Genomic DNA, 27,700 nt, shown 5'->3' with positions numbered 1-27,700 from the left:
TTATTGTCAGATTACATTTAATAGCTAAAATAAATCTAATTTTCCAGGAAGCTGTCAAAAGCTGCACATTTATGGCCAATGGGGCAACAACTTTAGCATTCCAGAATCTACATTTAGAACTGGTAGGAGAAAATTAAGTAGAATGTAGACAACATTGCTAAAAAAGGAATTTATTCAAACTTTCAGTTTCCTGTCATACTACAAGTAAAATGTAAGCATACTGCCTTTGTTGCATTTATAAGGAAGCTAGACATGAATACATGTTGAAAGAGTCCAACTGGACATTCTAGATTTGGAGAAAACATATGACAAGATCCCCAAAAAGTTTATTTTGGTAGTCATGTGGTGTTTTTAAGACCCAGAAACAATGGTAGATTAATTGCATTCATGATATGAAAAATTCCCAGGACCAGTTCTGAGTCCAAACTCAGATTACAATCTCTTTCTTATAGTAAAATGACAAATTCCCATTCTTGCTTATAAACACTCATCCTTGTGGGGAAAAAAAAGAGATCCAATTTTTGTGAACTATGACAACACATGCAGATGCTTACACTGCTGCCCTCCATCTCCTTCCCAGGCCAAAATAAACATCTGATCTTCAATTAATTGTGAGTGTTCAAAAACCTCAGTCTCTTACACATGTCCATAAATTCCTGTACATTTCTTAAGGCAAACTTATAGCATACCATGCAAATACTTCATTCATGTATATTCTGTTAGGCATGTCAAGATACAGTAACTAAATGCATTAAGTCAGCTTTTAGTTATCAATAAACAGATATCTAGTACAATATTTTAATTCTTTGCCATGCAAATAAAAGTATGAAACATCTCATCGAAACATGTTTGTTGAGCTCCTTTCTTCAGACAACTGAGTCATCATAAATATACTTCTCCTCTATACATGTGTGCCCTAGTTTAATGGTATAAAAGCTAAGAAACTGTCTAATCAGATCAGTTCAAGACACAGAGGCCAAGCACAAGCGACTATCCATATCTCCACGAATCAGAGGTGACCATCCCAGTAAGTCAGCTATGCTGTCATGATATTAATAAAAGTTGTGTGATTGCTGGCTTCTTATTCACTAACCAACACTGTTACTTCCCATCCACTCTGTGAAATATAAACACGTTTAATGTATTTTTTGTGCAGCTCCATTAAACCATTTTAGTTATTCCTTGGCTGTTCCTCCCACATTTCTAATTGCAACACAGTGCTCAATATACCATGTGCTGCCAATGAAAAACAAGGCTTCAGAATCAACTGATCTAAACTAGCCATATATTTCTCACGTATGCATCATCGACCCTCACCACTTTATGCCTTCTTCCCATAACCTGCCTTGTTGATTATCACCCAAACTATGCCGACAGTTAGCATCGTAGAACTATATATATATTTCTAAATCAACCAAATTCTCACTAGTGTACTCATATCAGTGTAGTGTTACTCCACATACAGTCAGCTGACTTTAAACACTGTTTAGTTGTCTGCACACTAAGCTCCCTAATGTGCCATTAGGGTGTCATTATACCAAATAGTTATTTTCTCAATATGTATTTTTCAACGTGACACTGAATCAATAGCCCAATATCTCAAGCACCCAAAATAAATGCCATAAAAGTAGTCAAAAACTAAACACAATGATCAGAAAATACTTGGACAGTTGCATTAAAAATGTAAGAATGCAGCTATGCAAAGCTACTGTTTTTCTGTACATATATGATTGAAATAATATTATGCTTAAAGCCACAGAACAGTCATGTAGAATGAATTGCATTATGTAATCAGTTTTCATAATGATATTAGCATTCAAAGAATGGATGAAAACTACTTACAAAGTTCAGGTTTGCCAGAACTTTCAGTGCTGTCATCTAGAAAATGAAAATATATATGTTTTGAGTAAGTTGCACCTAATACATTACATCAAAGAATCACATATTCTGTTGCAGTATGTCATTTTCCTTACTTGCTCCATTAATCTATGGATATATTCCCTCAATAAATGTATAACCTAAACTTTTGGGAGGTAATGGAATTGGCAAAATGAAACTTAATCTCATGCAGTGTCTTTTATCAAGCAGTGAGCAGTATGAGGCAGTGAATTTAAATCCAGTGAAATACTTTCTTTGCAATACACATAATAATTTTTAATTTCATTAATTAATTAATTAATTACATAGATGCATTGTTTTTAAACAAATATTGCTACACAATGTTTACAATTTTCACTGTGATCCCTAATGTCTTGTACTATTACTTTTTACGTTGTGTTGCTGGTTTAAACTCCAACTCAAAAGTGCCTCTAGCAAAGGTTCATCCCACCATTTAAATCATCAAGTAAAAAAAATTCACATATTGTTAAAAAGTATGAAAATTAGTTGCAAATAATGCAATTACTATTGATGTAAAGACAACTGGATGTTGAAACAGTCAAATCTAAACATTACTATTTCAGTATAGCTGTCTGGCTTTTCAAAGGGTAGCAGAAGGACCACCTCACTGTACTGCTGACAATGACATACACAGTTCTAAAGCATAGCTTTATGGGTTATATAATGTCATTGTATTCTAATTAAATTAGCATTTTGTTGACCAGACACCAATTTTTACAATCAGTACATACGCAGTATATCTCCCAGAGAATGTCACTTAAACAGACCAATGCACTTGGCCCACCTCTAAAAAGCAGCACCTGAGACTAGTAGGTAGTCTTAGATGGTGACCAAAATCTTCTTCTTTTGATTTTTTTTCCCAGTTAGGGGTTGCCACAGCAGATCACCTGTCTGCTCATGATTGGCAGTAGAGTTGTACGGTGTCGAGTTGCCAGCCCAGCACCCGACCTTCCACAGAAGGCACACACATGCACTCATGCCAATTTAGAGTGTCCAATCCACCTACAGCATGTCTTTGGGAGGAAACCGGAGCACCCGGAGGAAACCCACACAACCACAGGGAGGGCATGCAAACTCCACACAGAAGGCACCCCAGTCAAGGATTGAACCAGAGAAACTCTTGGTGTGAGGTGGCAATGCTAACCACTGCACCACCGTAGCTGCCCTGGATTGTGACCAAAATAAAGTAAAAAAAAACATACATACATACCTACACAATGTTCTGGTTGCCTACGCTATATAATCTGTTATTAATCATCTTGTTTTCTGCATACAGCTGTACATTCAGACTACACATCTGTTTAAGTAAATATCAATGATGTAAAATTCCAGGAATAAATCTTGAACATAAGTTAAAGTTAAAAACTGAATGCAGTATAACAATACGTAATGCTTACAGTAATATTGTTAGATATTCCATATAATTCACAGAAACAGCAAACTGTAAGTAATAGTAACAGAAAAACCCTTACAAGCTTTGGTCAGGACTGGTCCAGAACTCAGAAGGACTTGATCTGATGTGTCCTTTTCACCAGATGCAGCTCTTTTCCTCCTTTTGCCAGATGTTGCGGCAGTTGCATTCGAAGCTGAGCAGCTCTTGGGTTACACCAGACAAAATAGAAGAGATTATTCAAGTCTTTTTTTTTTTTTAGTCATGGTTCTTTAAAGAAATGATGCATTTATAACTCATTTCACACACACACACACACACACACACACACACATATATATATATATATATATATATATATATATATATATATATATATATATATATATACTGACAAAAGTGTATGTTTGCATACACAGCACCTTATACAAATAGTGTTTTGGCAGAAAAAAAGACAACAGTTTTAACACATGCCCAAAAAAAACAAAGAAACTAAGTGTTTAGATATGTAGCTTTGTGCAGTCAATGCAAATTACATCGAACACTGGTAATTTTGTATTCATATTATGCTCACCCTGAAAGGGTGTTTTATTTATGAAGTGGAGGACTATTAACTCAGTAGAATTAAACAAAGTAGGCTGGTGAGTGTGTTAAGCTCTAAACAACAAAACAGGCCACAATAAGCAGCACAATTACAGAAAGGCAGTGTCAGGTGTACCTGATGTACCTGATGTAAATTTTCATTTGTTCGGATATTTTAGCTAATCTTTACTGCTCCTGATATTAGTATGACTGCTATACATTAGATAGTTTGTAAAATGTACAGTAATACCCTTTTGGAGAATGAATGCTCTCCAGCAGGGTAATAACATACAGAAGTTGCCTGCTGAAAACAAAACAAATCTGCTACTGCAATGCTGTATATGAAGCAGTGACTGAAAAAAAAAAGCAAACAGTCTCCATTTTTTATGTTTGCTGTATGCAGCTTATATGTCTAGTGAGCATAAATCAAAAAAGTAAAAAAAAAGAATAAATAGTTAAATAAATAATGCAACTACCAAATGTAACTGCAGTAACAGATATGACTTGTCATTTTACTTTCCCCTAGGCTTAAAAAGCCACATATAGTGAAGTGGAAATAAGGAAAAACTAATGCATTTACATGCTGCCTGCCTCTGTGAGTGAAAGTATGTGTGTGGGTGTGAGGGAGAGAGGAAGAAGGAGAGACAGCATGCATACCTCAACTTATTTGCAAGGCTTTCCATCAACATACATTGTTTAAACAATAAGAAGTATTAAACTCTAATGTGTGTCTTTATCAATTGATTGCAATTATCTTTGATTTTTCCAGAAAGTCAAACATTGTACAAGAGTCAGAGGAAAGCTATAAGGCAAAATCAGGGATGCTCTGTAAACCTGGGGACAAGTGGAGTGATTTGCAAACTTGCAATGGCTTGCATGCTATAATTGTTTTCATTCATCACAATAACACATCTGAGGTGTATTCGGTCAAAAAAAGTGACAATGGCTGCTGTGTGTGTGTGTGTGTGTGTGTGTGTGTGTGTGTGTGTGTGTGTGTGTGTGTGTGTGTGTGTGTGTGTGTGTGTGTATTCATTAACTATTTGTATAACTTATATTTTAAAATATTTCCTCCAAAAAGAACTATATATGATACAGCAACTGAAATATCAGGTTGGAGAACAATTTTCAACAAAAATGTTAAAATGTACATACTAATAAAAAATGAAATGATTAACCAGATAGTCTTTTTATGCAAACACAGTAATGTCTTAGAGAGTGGATATTACTGGGGAAATAGCAGACCTTCCAGAGGTTGTTTGTTATTTCTCCATTGACACCCATCCTGACAAGCATTATTGTTTACATGTACAGGGTAGTTACGCAGCAACACAATGAGTTATAAGGCCTCTGAAGACATAGAACATGATTCTATACCTACCAGCTAGACAACTGCAATACAACTCTAAAGGACCCCTGACTATGTCAATCTTGATACTTACTATAATGACATTCTGAATTTCTTCTGCTCATCTGTTATTCTCATGCCTTCTACAGCTTCCTAAATGGTGAACTCATTCTATTTGTCGATTTAAAGTTAGCTTGGTAGACTACTCTTTGGCTGTGTTTATTATAAGTCTTATACTAATATTACTTGATCAAGTGCCCTTGTATTATGAGTGTATTACATTGTCTTTCGGTTATATAATATGTCTTGTTCTATCTTCAGAATAAGGACATTTAAACTTCCTTTGCATTATTACTCTTTTGCATTTCTTGTTATCATCTGGTCTGGGTAGCATATGGAAACTACAAACTTGGATCATCCCAGCTGTCTGGTTATCAAAATAAATGAAAATAGTAATTTCTAGGAATAAAAACCATGCTTATTAAGTAACAGAATGACAGTTCCAACTATGCTTTATGACGAGGTTCTGTGCCTATTTCTTAAAAAAAATACTACCTTAGTATTTTAATACCTGCATAACTGTTTATTAAGTTTTCAAAATTGCATAAGTGTGTCTGCTTTTTTATTATAGTAATATATAGCGCAGGGGTAAATCCCCAAATTGTAAAAGCTCATATAGACAAATGCACACAAAACAGGGAAACTAGTGATGAAAGCACATCCATTTATTTCTAGTTTATGAAAGAGAATAGCCCCAAAATTAATGAGGATTTGATCCAATTGATGCTTGATATGTGCTATCAGAATGAGAAGGAACATGTAAATCACTTAGGGAGAAAATGGTAATGATTTGGAGGCCTCGCATTTACCTCTTTCAGTTATATGTCTGGAAACTCAGGATAAAGTAATTGATATGATTTATATGTTTCTATGTCATTGGGGTAAAGGGCAACTTAAAGGAAAGAAAAAGAAAAAGAAAAAAAGAAAAAAACAATTACTGCTAATTTTGATTTTTAGTTGGTGCATAAGTCTCATTGCCAAAAAATTCAAGGAATTTAGTTATGAAACATTTCTTCACAAATATGAAGACTGTTGAATACTTAATTATTGTTTATTTGATATGCTTTACTTTTTTTATTCTTGTTTTGTATGTTGACTGCATATTGGTCATTGTTGTGATCTGATTGCTTCTGGGGCATTGTCTATCTACAATAAAGTTAATTACTTAATGCATACCAAGCTACTAGATTCTTGGAATCTAATCTAGTTTCAAGCCTACATAAAACAAAACTCATGGTATTTGCACCCAAACGAGTATAAACATTGCCCAGCCCAATCACCATTCATGTACATATGCCCGAACCATCTGATGGTACAGTAATTGAACTAGCCCACCACAGCAAACTGCAATCTTTGTTGATGAATACCAAAAATCTTATCCACACAATCACTGAGTAACCCAAACACCAACCAAAAACTAGGAATTCTGTATCAATCCAAACATTTTTGTCTGATCAAGCAGCAAAATATACTGTTGCTGAATACCTTATTCCACTGTTGCTGAATACCTTATTCCTCCCCATCATGCCTCAGCAATCTTTATAGCCTGCAATCAACAAAATTTACCAAATTTTAGCAGTCATTCAACAAGATTTTAAACTTTGCCATGAACCTTCCCAAAAGATCACACCACTATGTAGCTGTCAAATGACTAAATTGCCTCAACTTTCCAACCTCTTCAAACTCAACCAATTAAAATTGGTACAAAAATGTTCCACCAACCTCAAGCCTGTCCCTCTGTCAGCAACCTGTTGCACTGGCACTTCCCCTTTTTGCACTCTTCATTCATTTCAAAGGTGCCTGGCAAATGTGAGCTACTCACACAACTCTCATGCAGACTCATTATATGCTTGCCACTTGGCAAAACAGTGGATCTCCCTCCCAAGTTCCATCTACCAAATAAATACACCAAAAACCTGCAAACAGGATACAAAATCCTTCCATGACACATGACAATGTCACTGCTCTGAATCACAGGAACTGTGAGGAGTGGCTGAGGATAAGGGAAGTCTGAATGAGGAGGTAAAAGCTATAATCTGTGGGGCTGCAGCCAACTCTCACAAAGTGTCGGGGATAATGTGTGACAGAAAAATGCCAAAGAAGCTGAAAAGTAAGGCATACAAAACAGTGATCTGGCCAATACTTCTATATGGTACAGTGATAGCAGATCAGTTCAGGAAGATAGCGGTGATGGAGATAAAGTGCATGAGATGGATGGTAGAGTATACACTGTGGGAGAAGCAAACAAATTATGCCAGCTAGAGAAGAAGCCAAAATTGCTCCAACTGCCAAATAGATCAAAGAGTACAGATTATGGTGGTTCGGGCATATGTACATGAAAAAAAAGATGATTTGATGAAAAAGACTTGGGAGAGACAGGAAGAGGACAAGTTAAAATGAGGTTGTCCAGTAAAGAGCTGGATGGATTGTGTGAAAAAAGATCTGTGGTACCCAAGCATGGTTACTGAGGAATACTGGAGACTGGCAATGAATCAAGAGAGGTGGCAACATTTTATGTGATACCCGACTTCATGTAGAAAAAAAATGGTAAAATGGAAACTGCTGAGGGTGGTGATGATAGTGATTTTTTTAACATCATTTACATTTCTATTGGAATTCATGAGCAGTTAAAGACATTCTTTTTATTAAACAACACACATTTTGGTAGGTAAATATGCACAGGTTAGGGAAAATGCTAAACAGCAAAAGAAGATAAACACTATACAAAATAATAAGATGAGTGATTATCAGAAGAAATTGGTGAAGTAAAAATTTAAAATGGAAAACATACCACAACAGTGGAAGACATGCCCCAATAACACAATGCAGAAATATAGTTTGTCGGAACCACTGAAAAATAAGATTGGTAATACAGTAAATCGTATTAAAGATAGACAATATAATTTAGGGACATAACATATTAAGATTTTTATAAAAGTTTCATTTGGACAAATTGCCAATAAATGTTGCTATGAAATATAAGGCTGTAGAGGATAGTGTGTGTAATGCATGCAAGGTAAAATAAACATGACAGCAAGTTTTATGGACATAAAAAGGTAAACACAATATTGCCATTTTATGAAACTCACAGGTGGGAAAATATATAATCTATATAATCATAGGCAAGATATTTTATGCAGCATTTGAGCTCGTACAAGAAAGGTTATGGATTATTTAAATATGATTATTTTTATTTACTTTATTTATGAGGTAAATAGGATTTGAGAAGGAATAAGAAATTGAAGAGTTGTTTGAAGAACTGGATGTAGGAAAAGGGTGAAAAGGAGGAAATGTTATATTCATGAAAGCAGTAAATGTGTTATTCTAAGTATAAGACATAGAAAGGAATATAGGTATATAACTAGTGTAAGCAATGTAAGTAAGATGAACAGACTTACTGTATATTAACGTTAACTAGTCAAACACATGCCTATCCTTTGCTGGAAAGTAGCTGAGACATTTCCCCCTAAGGACTACTGTTTGCACTCTAAGGACAACTTACCACTGTCCTTTCTCTTCACCATTAGATTATACTGTGTAAGCAAGTTATTTTGTATCCCTAGCTTCTAGGAATGTGCATTCAGTAAATAAAAGAAAATTGTTCTACTTTGTACTGCATTGCTAATTCCTCAGCACTGGCTATAAAACTTATTGCTTTCTGTAATAATTTCCTTAAGGATGGGAAGCCTGCTATGATCAACCTTCTACACTCAGCTTCACTTCACTTCCCTACCCTACCCTTCAGGTCCCACCCCAACTTACATTACCATCATACTTCCCACATATACCTATCACCCAAGACACCCATTCCCTAAACCTCTCAAAAAACTTTGCTACCATGATAGAAACACTCTTGTTTCTATTCACTTATTTACCAATTTCTTTTGACATTTAAATCTTCCTCGATAGCCTTCTCCCTCCTGTACTGCTTTGCACTATATCCACTCCTACTCAGACCCTTCTGAAACAGTACCTCTAAGTCATTCATGAGAAAAACTCCCTCTTCCATTCATTATTGCAATCATTCTCATATACCACAAGCAGATCAATATTTATCGCTCATTTCTTCCTCTACAAAATCTCTCAGCATTCTCCTAATTCCTCTATACTGCTTATATCCGCCTCAGTCTCTCTACATTTATACACATGTAAATCAGTACTTTTTGCTTAACTACACTTCCTTATCCATACCTATTCTACACTGTCAGCAGACCGCCACACCACATAAGTTCATCCTAATTCATATCACTATTCCCCGTATCTATATGTTTACACACCTTGAAATCTCAAAATCACCTATAACACTGCAGATTAAATTACATCTATTATTCTATATTTCAACTTTACTTTTCCACAATTAACCCTCCCTATTTCCTATCTTAAGTACATACTGATCCTCTATCCTTTAAAACTTCTCTTTTTCTTACATTTCAGAAACAATGTTTCTCCTACAGTTTTTCATACTATTATCTCTTCTTCTACTTTCACACTTAATATCCTACCTACATCAGTTTTACCCTTACAGTTTCTACAAAATTCTTAAATTGTGTCCTCCAAGTAAAATACTTCTGAACTTCAATTCTCAGTCAAACCATACCTATATCATCAGTCATATATCCTACTATTCAATTAAAACTCCAAATCAACAGCCATTTACTCACAGACCAGGTTTTAAACACAAAATTAAGCAAAAACACCTGTAGCCATACCATCATACCCCCATAACCACAAAACTTAGTGGTGATATCCACCTAACCCTGGCCCAGCTCAGTATATTCAGGCACCAGATAACATGCCCCCATCAGCTTCGTTATCACTACCACCTCACACACAGTCCCACACTGACCTTCATGTATACCATACCAACTTACAAAGTATTTATAACAAACTCCCTGAATTGCATGCATGGATAACATTACACACTCCAGACATCTTAATTGCCACAGAAAACTGGCTCCACCAGGAAACAATAAATGATGCAACTGCTCCATCAGGCTATAATGTTATCAGACAAAGCAAATAAAAAAGCTGGTAGGGCCTCTTTTTTTCTTACAAAAATACACTAGATATTGTCCTTTCCCCTACACCCTGCCAGCTTTCTCTAAATCAGAAATCCTACTTACTATGTTAAAACTAAACACCCACAAATTAACAGCAATCATGGGTATGTACATACCTCCAGACATCAATACTAAAACAGTGGGTCTCTCTGCTGGGCCTCCTCAAAATCCCTAATGGAACCATAAAATTGGATGATTTTAATACAGAAAGACAAATGAAACAGTACTAAACTAAGAAACCACAAAGCGAGCTGACACCACAGGAACAAGAATAAAATTTAATGTTGAGCACTTTCATCACAAATTACAGTTGACTTCTTCCAAAAAAACAGAGTATCACCCCTCAGCTCCTTAAATATTCACAGCTGCTTGTTAAAGACAATGAAAAAAAGTTTATCATTATGCAGGAAGCTGTGAATAAATTAGATGTTTGTATTAAAAATGATGTGAATTTTCCAGATAAACTTAATGAATATAACACTGTTTTTATGAATATTGATAAAATTATTGACAAAATCAAAGACAAAAAGAACAAGAAGCTAGCAAAGGACACCAAAGAATATGATAGTGGTTTAGCATACCCTTTAAATGCTAATGTTCAAATTAACATTGGTACTACTACATCTATTAGTAACAATGATGTATTTATGGATGAAAGGATGGCTGAAACAGACTATCATGGTAACAACAACCTTGGTTCCATCACTTTAGAACCATCCCTGAGAAGGTCAGAGAGAATTCGGCAGCAGAACTGCCAGTTCAGGAGACCTTCGAACTTGACATATCAGGGGGAACAGCATGCTTATCCCCCACATAATCAACAAGGGAGAGGAAGAGGAGGGGAAGATGGGAGAATTGGTACTGAGTCTCAGCCCGGGACCTGACATTATGAATGGTGCACTGGAAATAATAGAAAATGACCACCATGACTTTAAAATATATAATTTGCGTAACACAATAGTAACTAAGGAATGGGCAAACCTCTTCCAAAGGGGGCTTAATTTTGTACCCTTGAGGAAATTCAACCTAGAAAATACATTGTTAGACATAATGTTATATACTAGGAAGTTGAATTTCAGTGTGACCATGGGGGAAGGTAACCAAGTAAGTAACTTAGGTGGGGTATGTAGGAAGGCCAGTACAGTAAACCCTCCTTTTCACCCATCCATTCAACATTTTCAAAGAATATGCTTGAATGATATCAGAAACCTTTCCAAGAAGAAATCTTGTACCACGCACTTAATTTAACCCATGAAGAAATCTCCCTACTTAACAGTATATCAAACAACAAAACAATCCGGGTTATGAAACTGGATAAGGGAGGAAGACTAGTGGTTATGGACCAAGAAAGATACACTGATAGTATGTTATGTCATTTATTGGGGGACGGGTATCAGTAGGTCTCCCGGAATTAGTTAAACATCGCATATAGATAGGTGGATATGGTATTAATGGATTTGCTTTTGAATAATCAAATTTCAGAAGCAGAATTCAATTATTGCACCCAAAAACACCCAAGGATCCCCACTATCTTTGAGATCCCCAAGATCCATAAAGACATCCGGCATCCACCTTTAAGACCAATAGTGGATGCAAAAGGATTTAAGACCTTTTCAATTGCAAAATTCCTAGACTTACAGTTAAAGAATTGTCTAAGTCCTTTTTCACATATTATCAAGGATTCCTGGGACTGTCTTAAAAAAATAAAACAGGAATACTTTGGTAGTGATATTATTTTTACAACAAAAGATGTGAAGGACTTATTCAATGTAATTCCACATGATGAAGGTGTAGATATGTTTTATGACTTTCTATGCCAGAACACCAAGTTTTCGTACACCAACATTTTGACTTTAAGGACACTGATGGAACTTGTAGTAGAGAATAGTTTTGTAATTTATGAGGGCCAATTGTTTAAACAGAGCACAGGGGTTGCTATAGGTGCAGACTGTCCACCAGTTTTTGCAAACATAGTCCTGACCCAGTGGGAGCTTTCTAAGGTTTTTCCATCTGAAGGGATGCCATTTTGTAAGTTTTACATTATCTTGATGACATCCTGATTTTATGGAATGGCAACCAAGACCAGTTGTATGACTTTTTACTGTTCCTCAATTCCAGCACCACGTTTTTGGAATTCACTATGTAAATGCAATTAGATTCCATTAACTATTTGGACATTATGATAAGCAAAGATTATGCTACTGCACAATTTTGCTCTACTATTTATCGTAAACCAAACTACTCGAACTCCCTCCTTCACTTTGAGAGCGGGCACCCAGTTCATCAAAAACGCTCCCTTGTTAAAGGTCAAGGAGTGAGATTGGCCCACATGATTAGTAAGATCTAAGATTTCTATGAAGAAAGGGATGTTTTATTGAGGATGTTAGTACAAAGAGGTTATCCAGAGCATTTTGTGACATGCTTACTTGATGAAGTGACTAAGAAGAGACTTGAGGGCCACTTCTATTCGTTGTTAGGGATTGACATCTCCAGATTGTGTGCTCCATTGGAGAACAGTAATTCATCTTCTGGTAGTTTCCACCATGGCCTTATATTAACTTATACACCACAGTTCCCACTGATTCGGGACATTGTTTTCAAGAATTGGTTTATCTTGTCAGGGGACCCAGATTTGAGAGAGAGAATTGGGGATGCCCCAGTGGTTGTGTATAGAAAGGACATCTGTGTTAAAAACATCTTAGAGAGGAAAAAAGGTGGTAATACCTTAGGAAAACAAGGGAGAATGTCCAAATGTAAACAGTGTACCCACTGCAAATATATCTTGCAAGGAGATAGCGTATTCCTTAAAGGTTATGGATGGGTCAAACTACTACATAAGTACAATTGTAGTAGTAAGAATGTCATATATGCTGGTATTTGTCAGACGTGTGCCTGTTTTTACATAGGTAAAACCAAGAATGCCTTTCGAACACATATATACCAGCATTTATATGACATTAGGAAAGTGAATTTAAAAAATTCACTGGCTAAACATGTCAATACCTACCCAGGTCACAATTTCAAATTCACAGTTCTTGAACAACTTACGGTGGATGAGAGAGGAGGCCCTATAGAATATTTACTTGAATACAAAATATTGTTATGGCAATTGAGGGTTAATGCCAACAGCAATCCAGGACTGAATAATATGGTGTCATTGACTAGTTTTTTTGAAACTAAAAGCAATCTTTTTTATGTAATTTATTAACTTTTATTATTATATTATTACAACATTATTATTAGAATATTTTACTATTTCATATAACTTATGTTAACATCTTAGGCTTGAAGTTTTTAACATTATTAGATATCTTAAGCAGTGCAACATGACTTGTGGTTTTGTATGTAAGAAAAAGGGAGTCTGTATCTTTAAATATAAATGGTGTTCAACACATATCTGTTAATGATGTCTTTGTAATGAGTATTTAAGGACTTGAGGGGTGATGCTCTGTTTTTTTCTGAAGAAGTCAACTGTAATTTGTGATGAAAGCGATCAACATTAAATTTTATTCTTGTTCCTGTGGTGTCAGCTCGCTTTGTGGTTTCCTAGTTTAGTGATTTTAATATAGATTGGCAAACCATATAAACTGAAAATCCAACCAATAATATACACCTGTATAAGTTCATCCAGCCAGATATAACAAAACCACAATCAGACAATCAACCCTCAGATGGATCCTAAAATCCTCTTCAAATAAAATATCCCATGGAACTCTATCAGACAACCTAGATGATCACTTACCAATCTACACCATAAGGTATCAAAGCAACAGCCCCAAAACAAATCATTACAGCCTGGTAAGAAAACTTACTACTTTTTATTAAGACATTTTTATTAATACACTGTATCTCCTTAATGGAGTCTTTAATGACTCTCCACACAGATGATGCTCTCTCTGTGTTAAACAAAATCTTCCTAGGTGTGCCAAACACATTAGCCCTCCTCACAATAAAAGATTCAAAGGCAACTTTGCCCTGTGGCTATCTCTAGCAACAAAACAACTAATGAAAGAAAGAAACATAACATGTAAGGTCTGCACAAAAATAAAACAGATCCTACTTTGCACATATACAACTAAGAAACATAACAAAACAACTTATTACAAACCTCCTACTCAACCAATCAAAACATACAATACATACACACTACTAATTCAAAACTGTTTTGGGCCTCAGTCAATAACTGGTTAAATCCAGGACAAGCTACATAGTCAACACCAAGCACACAAAAACAAAATAATACCATATACAGCCAATCAATATCCACTTTATAGACAGTACAGTTATAACCAACCAGGTGACTGATCAAGCCTTGAGGTCTGTACTCAATCAAATAACCTTCTGCAACATTTTTTCTTCCAACCAGTTCCCACAGATACCATCAAAAATGCCTCAAAAAATTAAGGCCTACTACAACGGCCCCTGACAATCTACTTGGTGGATATCTTGAAATAGCAGGTGAAGGTATTGCCTATTCGGTTTCAGTTCTGATAAAATTAAACCATATCTGAAAATATAGTCCCCTTGTTATAGAAAAATCAATAATTGTTCCACTCCACAAGGGCAGAATCTATACAGATCTTTCAAACTATAGATCAATTGCTATTTTATCTGCCTTATCAATATTAAAAAATGTATTCTTATAAACCATGTCAACTATATTATAGATAACCATTAGCTTTCTTCAGCCCAATACAGCCTCTGTCATATTCACAGCACAACTACTGCTTTGCTGAATTAGGTTAATACAGTCAAGAACCAGGGGAAGCCTAGTCTCCATCATCTTCCCAGACTTATCAAAAGCTTTTGATACTGTTTTCCACCAGAAACTCTGACAACTTTCATTCTTAGAGCTCACAATCCCTTTAATGCAATGGCTCTACAATTACCACTCAAACAGATCATAAGCAATGAAACATAAAAATGATCTCTCTACCTTCTTGCCAGTAAATATTAGTGCCTCACAAAGATCTATACTATTTCCCACACTTTTCAAACATATTCATAAGTAACCTCTGCATTGCTACAAAATGTGTTACCCTAGTTCAATATGCTGATGACTCAACCCTAATCGATCTGTCAAATCCCATTCTAAACTCCAAGACCTTACATAATAATTATTTTTATTGATCGAAGCATAGTTAAATAATCCACCGCTATATCTCAACCCACCAAAAACTAAATTACTGCTCTAAAACCTTATCCTAAAACAAATCTCTACCAAAACAATCCTATTTACTATAGTCTCTGAGAACAGTACAATGACAGAACAAGTTAGCCTCACAAAATTACTAGATGTCATCATAGATAACCATTTGAAATTTGACCACCATATATCACACATGGTTACAAAATATTACAAAGGCTAGGAATATTATGCAGAGTAAAAAAATACCTTGCTGACATAGCCAGAAGATGCATAGCCTCACTTTCCTACTGCTGTCTTTCCTCTATGCTGCCCCAAACTTCACTAACCGGTTAACTACAATGCACAGACTTCTCTATAAACCAGAAAACTGCCAAGCCCTTAGCAACTTAATACAACACTACCCACCTAATAGAATTTTATGTTCAAGATCAAAATCACTAATCACTATAACCATATCATCTAATGCTGCAGGTGACTCTCTATATTCAGATAGCATAGCTAAACTATGTAATCACATCCTACTCCCACTGAAATCTTTTCAGAATATAAACTGATGTAAAACACAACTAAAACTTCACCTATCAAATCACTGGATCTGCTCTTGTACATCTCCTGGATAAATGCCAGTGTTTCTTCAGTTTTCCATACTGTCAGTTCATTTGCCATATTGTCAGATCATTTCTCTTTGTTCGGAATCCTATGCTGCACAACTGGTCTTCACCAATACGTGAATAGTTGTATAAGCTCTCCCCCAACTTTTTACTACTGACATAAACCTTATGACAGATATATATTGTCTCTTAACCTATTGTTCACCCTACATTTTTTGCCCTATCAAGCTAATTTCCCTCCCCTCCATTTATCTGAATTTCTAAGCACTAATCACATGATTTGTTATCTATCTAACAAACCCAATAAAATAAAACACCTCTTCAAATGCTCAGTGTTCAATATCTGTTAACGCAGAAGTATCTTTTATACTGTAATATTTGCCTATTTTTTTCAAATAAATGTAATCTACTTAGTAAATGATGTATAATTGTTAATGTATGTTATTTAATGTCTTTTCATGTATATTACTGAATGCCTGTAAAATGTTTGCAATTTGTTGGAGCTTTGCTCCCTGGGACTCTGCTGAAAAGGACTTTATCAAGCAAACTCAGTTGGACAAACCTGGAAAACAAAAGCAAAATAAAATAAAAATAAATAGTTTTTTACATATTTTTATATTGTATCTATTTGAATGCTGCAGATAAGAAAGAAAAGTTGATATGACTATATTGTGTAAATATGAAAATACTCTTATTCTGTTAAATAACTGCCCACATTATTTTTATATCCACCTGATATTTCCAAGTGGTCTTCCATCCAAATGCTAACCAAGCTCAACTAGCTGGTAAGACCAATGAAGATTGGACTTATTCATTCATATGTCTATTCACCTTTCTATTATTTATACATATTATAGGTGTTCATGGAGACCAGGTGGATAGTGTGCACTGGTGTTAAGTATCCAAAACCTTTATTCAGTATCTAAAAAGTTTTTACAGTATGCCCACTTAAACCAAATGTTCTTTATTTAATCTATTCCAATGAATACACTCTTATCTGTGAGATGAACCTTGCTATAGAGTATACCCCTGTCCTTGACAGATATCAATTAAATGGATGCCCATATATTCTTTAAACATTCTGTTGGTTTGCCCAATACAAAAAGAATTCAAGTTCAAGTACATTGTTCAAGTTAAGTAACAGATTTACTTTCACATTTTATATGTTGTCTGATATGAAATGTCCTGAAATGTCCTTTTCAATTTGTGTATAGAGAAAAACTGAAACTTAAAAAAATATATGCATAATGAATAATGTCCATAGAGACTGCCTCTACTTTGTTGCACTATGGCTCTATCTGTGTGTGCATGTGTGTGTGTGTGTGTGTGTGTGTGTGTGTGTGTGTGTGTGTGTGTGTGTGTGTGTGTGTGTGTGTCTTTGCAGCCAATACAACTAGATAGACACTGCCCAATATCCCTGCCCCTTCTGGAAGTAAATACATGGTGATCAGGCAGATATTTGCTCAAAATTGAATTGATTAGAAGCATTAGCCAAAATTTGTTAAACATGTGTTTACTATATAAACTGTTCATTCCATAAGTAGTTGTAAAAATATAATATCAGAATTTTGTTTTCCCTTATTATTCTAATATTGAAAAAACATCGGTTCTATCCAATGCATCTGCTAATTTCTGTTTTTCATAAAGCTTTTCTAATACCCTTTATATGAATTAGTCTATGCGCTAAACTACTAACAGTTGCAGTATATGCCTCTTTACTGCTACTAATATGTTTTATCTGCAGATACTGTGATACAGGAATATTCTTGAAAATATGTATGTATGGGGGGGGTGGGGAGTGGGGGTGATAGCTAGTGCTATCCAAAACAGAGTTCTTGTTAAAGGGCTTTCTATACAATTCTTTATACCATACTCCATCTGCATTTTGGTAAACATGACAGCAAGAAAGTCTACAGTAAATAATTCTGCCTTTACTAAAAACTAGATTACAAAAGTGCTACCATTCAAATATTTTACAGATTTGTTAACTTCATTCAGGTTGTCCTTCCAAATCAACCACGCATCATCATCAGTGTAACATCACATATCTATATGCTGAAAAAATATTTTTGTTAGCATCATAAATATTAAGAGCCTCAAAATTCCCCCATAAAGAGGTCAATATATAGTGGTGCAAAAAGTGCACCCAAAAGGAATACTTCTCAGATATACAAAATACCCCTGCTCAAAATAAAAAAAATGTTTTTGTCAGGACTAGCACTGTGAGTTGAAGTAAAAAACAATCATAGAATTCAGCTGGATATAAATCTCAGTGGATGGATGTAAACTTTAATGTCATTTAGCTCCCATCATGTGGAATGCTGGTATAAAGAACTTTTACATGCAGTGTATGTAAATACTGTCGTATTTCAACATGTTCTTCTGAAATTAATTGAACAAACCCTGGGGCATCTTTAATTCTAGACCTAATGGATAGTAAAAGTGGGCTAAATGAATTTTCCAGAAACATGTTGAGGGGTTTTGTCAATGAATCATGCCCTAACACTACTGGTATTACTGGGGGTCTGTTTTTATGAACTTTAGGCAACTATCAAAGTACTCTGCCTTTGGATGTTCAACCACCAATTTCTTTCTCAATGACATTGAAATGACCCTAGAATGTACCCAATACTCCAATTCTTCCATTTTTGTTAAAAAAAACTCTGTTGGATCACAGTTCATCATTAACAGTTGGTATGCTTCTACATAATCTGTCCTATTCCACACAACAAACCCCCGTCACGCACGCACACACACACACACACACACACACACCCACACACATACCTTTATCAGACATGGTGGCTACTATATTGTTATTTTGTTGTAAAATCCTACGTCCTTCGTGTTCTTCTGTAGCCACAGTGATTCAAAAGTTCCTAAATGCACTAACTATTATGTTCAAAAAACAATAACAGCTTCCACAAATGTCTTCACTACTGGGAAATATTCTAGCTGAAAAGCTGAACCAATTTGTTTAAAATGAAACACATCCCAGTTAGCCACCTTCTGTTGCTTTCCCTCAAAGATATTTTTATAAATTTAACAGGTAAAAAAAATGTCTCAAATCAAAGCTCAAACATATAATTTATAATTATCAGAGGAAAATATTTAATAGTCACAATAAAACAAAAATAAATAGTCTAAATAACCTAAGATGGATTTAACTTTATTATCTTTAAATACCAATGGCTTAAACAATCCTAGCAACATATCCAATCTACTGAAATATTTAAAACTGAACAAAGCACAAATTGTCTTCCTTCAAGAAACTCACTTCAAAACAAATGACAATTACAAATGGAATCCTAAGGAATATGTGATATTGGCACAATCCACTTTTAAAAGACAAAGACAAAAGAGGTAACAATTTTATGGGAAACAAATGTGATCAACCCAGAAGTCTATTATAAGTATGAAGCTAAAGATGGCTTTATGGCATTAGTAATAGTTAAATATAATAACAGAATATGGACCCTAGCCAAGCTATACTGGCTCCCAGGCATTGGAACAGAAACTGTTAAAAAACACTTGGATTTCATTTCCAGTAATTATAAAGGCAACTTAATATTAGGAGGAGATTTTAACTGCATATTTGATATTTCTGAAACTACAAATAAAAGACTACTGCATGCATCTGCTGTATCAAAAGCTTTAAACAAGTGGGTAGAATCATTTCATCTTGTAGATACTTTCAAATTTAAAGAAGATAAATCTTTGTTATTTTTCCATCAAGATCACAAATTTGGATCACTTGGATTTGTGGATATGTTGGTGAGGGATGCTTTGTTGCCTACTGATTATATTTTAAAAGATTTATGTGATTTCCTTACACGTTTTAAAAAGGAATTATATGATGATGATTGTACGTTTACTTGTTCTTATTGATGTTTGTGACCTTTATACATCTATACCACATGATGTTGGGTTAGAATTATTTAATGAGGCCTTGTGTGAAAAATCTTCTTTAAATAACACCCTTTTAAATTTTGTCATGTTAGCTATAGACATTATATTGAAAAATAATTATTTTTGCTTTGAAGGGGAGTATTTTAAACAGAACTTAGGGGTTGCCATGGGTTCAAGTTGTGCTCCTTTATTTGCCAATTTAGTTATGTTTAGTTGGAAGAAAAAGAATGTGTTTTGTCCTGAATTTGGAACTAAATGGAGTATGTATTTACGGTTTTTAGACAATATTTTTATTATGTGGAAGGGAAATGGGATAGGTGAGCAGTTTTGTGATTATATAAATAATATTTGTGATTATTTTAAGTTCAACTCTACATATAATAATGAGACTATTAGTTACTTAGACATGTCTATTAGTAAATACACTATTTTGAAAGAGTTCTCATTCACTTTATATAGAAAGCCAACATTCTCCAATGATTATTTGGAATATAGTAGTAGCCACCCATTCTATATGAAAAAGAGTATTGTTAAGGGCCAGTTCATTAGAGTGGCTAGAATGTGTTCTTCTTTACATAGTGTCATTAGGGAGATGGATGTTTTAAAGGGTCTTTTTTATGATAGCGGTTATCCTGAAAAAATGGTTCTTGAAATGTATAATTTAGTGAAAAATAATTGGGGTTTGAAGTATACCCCTTTATTAGGAAATACCATTGACACTAATAAGGAGGAAATAAGGCTAAAAGAGTATGGAAATAGTATGGTCCTGACATATGGGGGTTACAGTAAAAAAGTTAAGGAGATTTTAAATAGAAATTGGATTTTATTTAGGGCAAATAAGGAGCTTCAGGTTGTTATAGGTAATAACCCTAGTTTTGTGTTTAAAACATACAAATTTAAAATTTTTGTTTGAAAGACCAATTATGGTTAAAGGTATATTGGATAAGGGCACAACATGTTGTGGTCATTGTAATTATTGTAAGTATATTTTAAAAGAAGCATAATTACACATTGGTGAATTTGGTATTAAGGTGAAGACAAAGGTAGGCAATTGTGGTATGAAGGGTTTAGTTTATATAGCAGTTTGTCAAAAATGTTTTAATTTTTATATAAGGAAAATGGAAATAATTCTCCGTAGGAAAATGTATGAGCACATTTATGCTAAGAGACAGAAAAATGTTAATAATTCCCTTTCTAAGCATTTGGACAGTAATAGGGATTGTACTTACTTTTTATTTGGTATTTTATCAATAGTTGAGATGAATCCAAGGCGGGGGAATTGGGCAAACACACTTAATAGGAAACAGATGTTCTAGCAACTAAGGTTAAATGCATCCCATTCCCCTGGGATTAATGAACATGTTTCCATCATGCCATTTTTAAAGCACACAGCACTTTCTTTGTAAGCTGTTTATATATATGTTTTATACATGTTTTTAAATATTAATGTAAGTTTTATATATAGTATGTATAGGGTTCTTTAAATAATTAATTATTTGTATTTGAATGCTTTTCTTCTATTGGTGGTTGAAGTGTATTTAAATGGCATTTTTTTAAATTGATTTATTGGTTATGAAGAATCCCAGCGTGTGCTGGATGAAAGCGCTTGACTATTGTTGGAATAAACAGAATTTTGGAATATATAAGTTTTACAAGTTAGTTCATTATTGCACCATTGGTCTGACTGGCAGGAAGATTTTTTTTATCTATAAACATAATCACAGAATATGGACCCTAGCCAAGTTATACTGGCTCCCAGGCATTGGAACAGAAACTGTTAAAAAACACTTGGATTTCATTTCCAATAATTATAAAGGCAACTTAATATTTGGAGGAGATTTTTAATTGTATGTTTGATATTTCTGAAACTACAAATAAAAGACCACTGCATACATCTGCTGTATCAAAAGCTTTAAACAAGTGGGTAGAATCATTTCATCTTGTAGATACTTTCAAATTTAAAGAAGACAAATCTTTGTTGTTTCCCATCAAGATCACATATTTGGTACCCAAACTAGAATAGATAAAATATTTGCTGCCCATGACTTACACTCTAAAATCATTAATTTCTCAATCACTCCCTGACCCTTTTCAGATCACAATTCATTGATACAAAAACTTCAAAATGGGTACAAAATAACTTCAGAATTCCAGCATATATAACTAAAAATGAAAGAGTTCACACCCTGGTTATTATCTGAATTACAGTTCTTCTTAGATACTAATTACACCACAGAGATAAATAAAATAATGATATGGGACTCATTAAAAGCTTACATATATGATAAAACCCTAACTTGGTATAAAAAATCAGAGAATAGGATTCTGAATTATTAGATCTACAATCCAAACTTTTGTCAGTAAAAGCTGAAAAAAAATCAAAATTATTTGGAGATGAAAAAGAAAGTAGAAGTATTAAACAATAAATACAATTAAGTTCTAACACATAAAACTAGTTTAGCTTTAGAAAAACTAAAAAAATTAATACTGTGGCCACTTCTCCCAAATATCTACATAATTTATCCACAAGAATCAAAATACAATCAAAAGCTAATAACATTAAAAGTATCTTCCATGAAAATAAAGGGAAAAATGTCTCAGATATAGGCAACATTCTTGATGCCTATAGAAATCACTATATGGAACATTTCCAAAAAATATATACGTGTTGATCAATTAAATCTAGATGAAAAATGTTTTAATATAAAAAAATACCAGAAAATTAAAACTAGATCTACAAGCACCCATATCCTACAAAGAAATTACAGATACAATAAAAGAGGGTAAAATAATAAAGCTCCAGGTATAGATGGCATAATTATGGAAATATATAAAATTTTTACTTTAATGATACTATCCCTCTTCCATAAAACTATATTAGAAATTCAGACACAGGCTTTAATACCACCTTCTTGTAGATATTCCTTAATCACACCAATCCTAAAGGAAAACAAATCTCCAAACCTCTGTACCTCATATAGACCTATATCATTATTAAATAATGACTATAAGATATTCATGACAATATTATCTAACAGAATGAAAATACCACTATTCAAATTAATAAATAATGATCAGACTGGATTTATATATCATAGACACACACATGACAATATTAAAAAGATAATTTCTCTTATATATTATGTTAATAAAGAAAAAAACACTCATAATTGGCTTAGATATAGAGAAAGCCTCTGATTCCCTAAATTGGGATTATTTATTCAAAATTCTAATGCTATTTGAATTATTGCATCCTTTGTTCATCCCCTAAAGAATATATATACAAATAATTTAGTGTATGTCAAGTTAGGTCCTTTTACCTCTGAATCGATACATATAACAAAAGGCACTAAACAAGGATGTCCCATGTTACCAATTCTATTTGCTCTGGCTATTGAAATATTGGCAGATTCAATTTGTAACAATATACAAATCAAAGGAATATATGTTTATGAACAATACAATTCTTAAAGTAATGCTATTTGCTGATGACATATTACTAACATTATCTAATATTAAAGAGACATTAGAAGAATTAGATATATTAATTGACAAATTTCACATGACTTCAGGACTTCATTTCAATAAATCAAAATCAAAACTCTTATTTTTAAATAAAAAATAGAACTGCAGACTAAGGGGGATCACATCATAGACAAACAAGAATCTACCTTAAAATATCTAGGAATTGAGTTATGCAAGGATAATAATGAATTAATCTCAAAAAACTACAATAATATCATCAATTCAATTACAATCTCTGTGGAAAAATGGAACAAAATAATATTAACATTTGAAGACTACAGTTAATAAAAAATGGTTTTACTGTCCAAGATCCTATATATTGCCTTGGCAATACAAGTGTTCCCAGAAAGGAACATACTTAAAGAAATAAATTCATGCCTAAGAAAATGTTTATGGTTTCCCAAAAGAAACAGAATAGCTTTAATACATCATATCAGACCATGGAAACAGGGAGGATTAAATTTTCCTGATATAGAAACATATATAAAAGCATCAATGTCTAAAACAATTTCAGATTGGATAAGTACAAATTACTCTGCAAATTGGAAAGAATTGCTAACTGTAATATCAATAAATTAATTTGATTTACAAAAAAAAATTTCAAATAGATAAAAACAATTTGCCATGGCAAATATGTATTAGTATGCAATATAACATAACTAAACCCACTAAAACTCATATGATTATTACATTGACTCATTTAGGAAAATTATTAATGCAAATATAGATTTAAAAATATGGTTTGATCTTTTAACACCATTTATAGTCACAAAGAACTTTCCACATAAAATATATAGAGAAATTATTATTTCCTGGGAACAGAAAGGATTTGTTTCTTGGCTCCAATATATCAAAGAACTAAAAGTTTTAGATATGCAAGTAATAAAAACAACATACAAAATTCCACTAAAGGACTGGCTAACTTTACAGAGTATTCTGTCATATTTGTAAGATTTAAGTAGAACAATTAACAATTTTTTCATTTAAAAAAAATACCTAAATTTATGAAATACATGTATGAAATCATATATAATGACTTTGACATGGGAAACGGTATTTCAAATTTTTACAAAATATTGATAAACTATAAAACAACACTCAAAACATCATACTAGAAATATATAACAAAAGGACACTCAATACAGTTAACTGAAGATTTTAAAACAAATATTTTATTATCAATAAAATATACATCCTTTACACAATACTGGAAAGATTTTAATTGGAAATGCTTGCACAGAGCATTCTTAACTCCAGACAGAATCAGAAAAATTAGTTCTTCCATAAAAGGAATATGTTGGAGATGTGAGCAAGTACGCAATGCAGATTGGAACGACATTTTCTTTGACTGTGTTAAAATTAAGCCATTTTGGAATGGCATTAATAACTTTCTACAAGCTTTATTTAATGAATCATTTTATTTAACTAAAGCTCTTGTATTATTAAATGTGAACGAAGGTCATCATTTCAATAGGTCAAACATGTATCTAGTATGGACTATACTTGCAATTTCAAGGAAGTGTATAACAAGAAGATGGACTACAAACACAATACCAACTTTGGAAGACTTCTACAGCCTACTAAATACCACAGCATTATTGGAAATTAAAATTAAAGAACTAAGAATTTATCCAAAGCCATTTATCAACAACCCTTGGGGAAAAGTCTTAGCATTGATTGACACTATCCAATAATTGATCAGACACTCTGATAATGGATTGGACATACTTATAAAATAACAGTATACATTAAGATCTGTTATAGTGTCAAGCTAATGTAAATAGTGTACATAGTTATTTAAGATGTTATGTATAAATACTATGGAATTCATTCAAACGTATTTGAAAAATAAAAAAATTTTGAGAAAAAAATGTCTCAAATCCTTAACACAAGAAGCATGACAGCCATAGACAGAGCTTAAGGCTTTATTTAATATGCTGCATTCAGCATCACTAAGCTGATAAGGAGAAATATTAATCAGTAAGTCATTCATGTTATTTTAGTGATCATTATGTCAACACTGAGAATGTCTTAAAACATTGCATATGTCTGTACAGTGTCAAGTTTGTTTCCTACATCCCTCTTTTCTGCTCACAAAAGAGTATAATAAAGAATCTCAATACTTTAAGTACAGAAGGGTTTTTTCACCTACCCTTGTTCATGTCAATGCTCACCAAATGGATCAAAATCAGTAACTGCACTGGAAGAAGAACCATCTTTTGCTCCAGGGTCTGAAGTCTTTGCATACTTAAATACCGATTTAGCATGTTGCCTTTTTCTTTTCCCCTTAGATTAAGAGCAGAATCTAACTACATTACCTTCCTGGAAGTGTACGGATTTATGTTTTTTTTTTCTTTATTCCAAGTAAAAATGCTGTTTAATTTATATTCCTTTTAAATCATGTTGCCATTTATAACCATTGCCCATTATTTAACAATCTTAATTTTGGTATAATTAGCCACTCACATGAGGTATGGAGGATGGCTTGCCTCCCAGCAGAAATTTGAATTTTTGGTTTGTATGTTCCAGGATTACATTTGGGAGAAAGCACATTTTCCTGTCAATCTTTTTAGATCTATCTTTTTTTCGTTGATGATATGAAAGTGGTGTAAGGTTCATCAGATCAACTTGCATATAGCAATATATATATATATATATATATATATATATATATATATATGTGTGTGTGTGTGTGTGTGTGTGTGTGTGTGTGTATATACACATATGCATATATATATATATATATATATATATATATATATATATATATATATGTGTGTGTGTGTGTGTGTGTATACACATATGCATATATATATGTGTGTGTGTGTGTGTGTGTGTATGTGTGTATGTGTGTGTGTGTGTGTGTGTGTGTGTGTGTGTGTGTGTGTGTGTGTGTGTGTGTGTGTATGTATATATATATATATATATGTGTGTGTGTGTGTGTGTGTGTGTGTGTGTGTGTATATATATATATGTGTGTGTGTGTGTGTGTGTGTGTGTGTGTGTGTGTGTGTATATATATATATATATATATATATATATATGTGTGTGTGTGTGTGTGTGTGTGTGTGTGTGTGTGTGTGTGTGTGTATATATATATATATATATATATATATATATATATATATATATATATATATATATGTGTGTGTGTGTGTGTGTTTGTGTATATATATATATATATATATATATATATATATATATATATATATATATATATATATATAGATAGATATATAGATATACAGATACAGATACACACACATATATATATATATATATATATATATATATATATATATATATATATATATATATATATATATATATATATATTGCAAGTCAAATGGTTGAATATTCATTTGATGCAAAGGTTTTATGGGTGCAAAAATTAGAAAAATGCAAAAATCAATACCCATTTGTGTAAATAAAATATGGTCGAATTAAAACTTTTATATACTGCAAATAAGTAGGAATGTGCAGGAAAATGAATGACTGAATACAAAAAGTTGTTTTGTGAAGAAGTGCAGGATCACCTTATAGCAGCTGGTGTGTATGGGCAGGTGTTCACAGGTCAGGGTTAGCATCAGGTAAGAAGGCAGATTCAGTTTTGTTCATATCTGGTATGGTTGTGTTTTGTGTCATTTTGCCTTGTGTAGTGGTATTGTTAGGGAAAGGGTTTGTAGTGACGTAATGTATTAGGGTCGGGGTTGGGGGAGGGAAAAGTTACAGTTAGCACACATGAGTAAGACGGCGTGAGAGGGCTGTAGATCACCAGTTTCTCAAGAGGAGGTCTCAAGTTATTGAAAAATATCTAGTTTTTCCCCTCCCTTTATGCCTCTCATTGTTACCCATTCACCACAGTGGCTTTCTCTTACATTCACAGAAAACCCTGACAACAACACCATGAATGTCCATTGTGATGATATTCAGTTAAATGTAAGTAAGGCTTCTAGAGGTCAGACTTTAGAACTGGTGACTAAACAGTGTAGAAAACTGTCACTGTAGGGTATTATTGTATAAGAATTACAAATGCAAGTTTAACGCAAAAAAGAGTAAGCCTTCAATGTGGTGGGGCATGTGGGCTTGAGGGTCCCACTGATGAGACTGATGGCTTCAAGATCCTGGTGACAAAGTCTGCTTCCTTATTCCCATGATATAGTTGCACTA

General features: G+C 33.5%; 1 protein-coding gene across 1 annotated transcript in view; it reads right to left on the bottom strand.

The window, feature by feature from the left end:
- LOC122809481 (zona pellucida-like domain-containing protein 1) overlaps positions 1 to 27,700 on the bottom strand; it is a 105,425-nt gene that overhangs the window by 14,133 nt on the left and 63,592 nt on the right. Inside the window, exons 9-10 of the mRNA XM_044081027.1 lie at positions 3,372 to 3,495; positions 1,843 to 1,878 (exon numbers count right to left, since the gene is read on the bottom strand). Coding sequence (XP_043936962.1) covers positions 1,843 to 1,878; positions 3,372 to 3,495 — 160 coding nt within the window. The remainder of the gene's footprint in view (positions 1 to 1,842; positions 1,879 to 3,371; positions 3,496 to 27,700) is intronic.

Source organism: Protopterus annectens, chromosome 8.part0 (assembly GCF_019279795.1).
Source record: "Protopterus annectens isolate FY-2018-M chromosome 8.part0, PAN1.0, whole genome shotgun sequence".
NCBI lineage: Eukaryota > Metazoa > Chordata > Ceratodontiformes > Protopteridae > Protopterus > Protopterus annectens.
Note: the sequence above shows the minus strand (reverse complement) of the source record. Positions and strands in the feature narration are given on the sequence as shown.